The following is a 2878-nucleotide window of genomic DNA, read 5'->3' on the forward strand; positions in this document are numbered from 1 at the left end:
TGCTATTAGCGAGGCACATTTTGCTGGTTTCCGCTATGCCCACATATTGTTTTCATCATCAAAATATCTCTATCTTTCAGCGTTAGTCTTCTACTAGCTCGTGATAAGATCGGCGTACTCAATTTAATTCAAGTGAACGGAGATCCGGACATGCCACAATATATAGTGGAGTATCATGGTTGCGTTGAACTGCATGATCATGATCATCACACACTTGGATCCTCCCGTGACAGTATGCTTACAACACTAATCCCTTTACAACTTGTAGTCCTTGTGGCATGAACAGCTGAATAACTAGTTATTCGCAACATCCACCAAGCATAGTTACCCTCTAATCAATCTTACGCCATCCCGACGCCCGTCGCCAGGGACTTTTTTCTGGGGAGAGGGGAGCTCACTCTGCTTGTCACGATCACCAGGTTCATCCGCCACCTCCAGGGGCTTCAAGGTGCAGTAATGGAAGCAGAGAAGGTGGTGGCCCAAGTTGAGCACCATGATGAATGTGATGAGCCAGTAGTAGCTGTCGATCCTGCCCCGGTTGATGTTGTCCCGGAGCCAGTCGCCGCGGCCCAGCGTGGCGCGCTGCACCACCGTGACGAGCACCGTGCTCAGGTGGTTCCCGAAGGAGCCGCAGAGCCAGAATAACGCGACGGCCGTGCTGCACATACTCTCGGGCGCCTGGTCGTACAGGAATTCCATCTGCCCAACCGACGCGAAGGCGTCGGCGACGGCGCCGTGGATGGTGTACTGCCTACTGCGAAACCAGCCAGAACACGCTCATCGGGACGATGGCTTTCCGGTTGTCCAGGAACCCGTGGTCGGCCGCGACGCCGCGGCGCTTGGTCTCTACGAGCGCAGCCGAGCCGACGCCCAGTATGGCGATGGTCAGCCCGATTCCCATGCGCTGGAAGTAGGTGATCCCGAACGGCTGGCCCGTGACGCGGGGCGCCAGGGGCACGAACACGCTGTCGTAGAGGATGATGCTGACGAGTTCTAAGTCACTTTTGTATGTACTATAAAAATAATAATATTTTTAATTTGATCTAAATTTGAATAGGCTCGTCTGAGGCTTAGCCCAGGGCTGGTTCTGCCCCTGCTGACGAGCATGGTCCCGATTGTGAAGATAGACAAGGTCGCTGGCGGGATCTACAAGTTCCGAGTGATGTGGCGCTCCGCCTGCATGATGGTGAAGGAGCCGTTGTGCGAGCAGGCGGTAGCGAGGATGATGCTTGCTGACCAGATGGACAGCATGTGGGCGATGGACTTGAGCTCCTCACGGTGCACTGTCGACAATGGTGACCAGAGAGGGTAAAAAATGTCTTAGTAATTTCTTTTGAAATAGATATTTTTATCTTATTTTGTCACTTAACGCACCTTAAAAATGGATAAAAAAAAGTGCAACGTAAAACACAAAAATCACAACGGAAACAGAAGAACCCGAAAGTTCCGAATTGAACAGAATAGCGTTTCAAAAAATTTAAATCTAAAATTGAAAATCCAATTAATGGTGGGTCTCATGATTGGAATCGAATACTATGTTCTAGGGTATACTAATCTATGACTCATCCTCACATAATACTTGGATCTTGAGAAGAAACATCCAAAGATAAAAAATAAAATAAACATCGGGTGAAGAAAGTCTTCAAGTTGATAGATAAGAGGCAAATGAATTTAACATCCAATTGTGTATATTTGTATGTGAATTTTATACCTCTAGCAATGAGAAGAACCACTCCAACAAGGTGAAAATTTCAGTTTAAGTACGAAAACGAAATTGTAACTTAATGATGAAAAATTTGCAAACTCGCAAGGGAACCAATAGAGAAAAATTAGAAGGAGGTGAATCCAAATATGAGAAGGAAAATAAACTTCATTACTTTCAAATGTCAATCCTATTTTCGGCAGATTACAAAGATTTTTTTTCTCAAAAACTCTTACCTAGTACATCGACTAAGCACTCATCTTACTCTCATCTAAAACCCTATCACAAGGCTCTCATAAGGATGACTCAAGGGACTCAAGTGGCTAGTTCAAAGGGCTTAACTTGGCCTCCTCCTCTATTTATAGCATAGGTTCATTGACCCCAAAATTTACTAACTTGTTCCCAAAATACTCCTCTCTGTAGTACACTCATACGTACTACCGAGAGTATTTTAATTCATTTTCTTCTCCATCTATCGGACAGTTGAGGTGTCTTCATGACTTAGTTTTGTCTCAACGCAAACTTCGTGATGATGCCACGTGCACTTCTATTCTTCCCATGATTTTGAGGCTAAACCACCAACCCCTTGCACGCTTCTCAAAGCGTGACTCATTGTCACTTGCTTGACATCAAGCAAGCGTCCCGATGTAGACACATGTGCTCCATCTTGTGATCTTGATCGCTGGCATGTCTCTCCCGCTCTGGATCCTCGGGCCATATTGTCACTTGCACTGATATCCCTTTCGCCTGACTTTATCAACACACCGTCTCCATCCACCTTCCATGATTTGCTTGACCTCCACATGTACAGCTAGGATCACTCTCGACTCCGCCCGACCTCCTCGATCGTCCAGCACCAAGCACCCCGCTTGGCTCCGATCGTCCCGCCATTGGCTGCCGAGTTGCATCCATCACCTGCACAATATAAGACAAGCAAACACATATCTTCAACTCCATTACGAGTTAATCAAAATAAAAATCCTCAATTGATCACCACATCACAAACAAATCGTGAACGTCAGATGATACAACGTACACATGTCATGAGCGTCGGACCATTCGGCGTGCTCAACCTCTCCAGAGTTATTCTGCAACCTCTCTGCAGGAACTACTCCGGTGAAACATCTAGCGTGTGTACTGCTCAAGCGTCGAACCATCCGGGAAGTATAAGTCACC

At 46.7% G+C, this 2878-nt stretch overlaps 1 protein-coding gene across 1 annotated transcript; it reads right to left on the reverse strand.

Moving 5' to 3' along the window:
- Positions 1-324: 324 nt before the first annotated feature.
- LOC133884076 (protein NRT1/ PTR FAMILY 3.1-like) lies at positions 325-1251 on the reverse strand. The gene is made up of 3 exons (XM_062323461.1): positions 1151-1251; positions 813-1013; positions 325-754 (listed from the first exon to the last, which is right to left on the reverse strand). The coding sequence occupies exons 1-3, from the start codon at positions 1249-1251 to the stop codon at positions 325-327; spliced, it is 732 nt and encodes a 243-aa protein (XP_062179445.1).
- Positions 1252-2878: the final 1627 nt, after the last annotated feature.

Source organism: Phragmites australis, chromosome 11 (assembly GCF_958298935.1).
Source record: "Phragmites australis chromosome 11, lpPhrAust1.1, whole genome shotgun sequence".
In the NCBI taxonomy this organism is placed as follows: Eukaryota; Viridiplantae; Streptophyta; class Magnoliopsida; order Poales; family Poaceae; genus Phragmites; species Phragmites australis.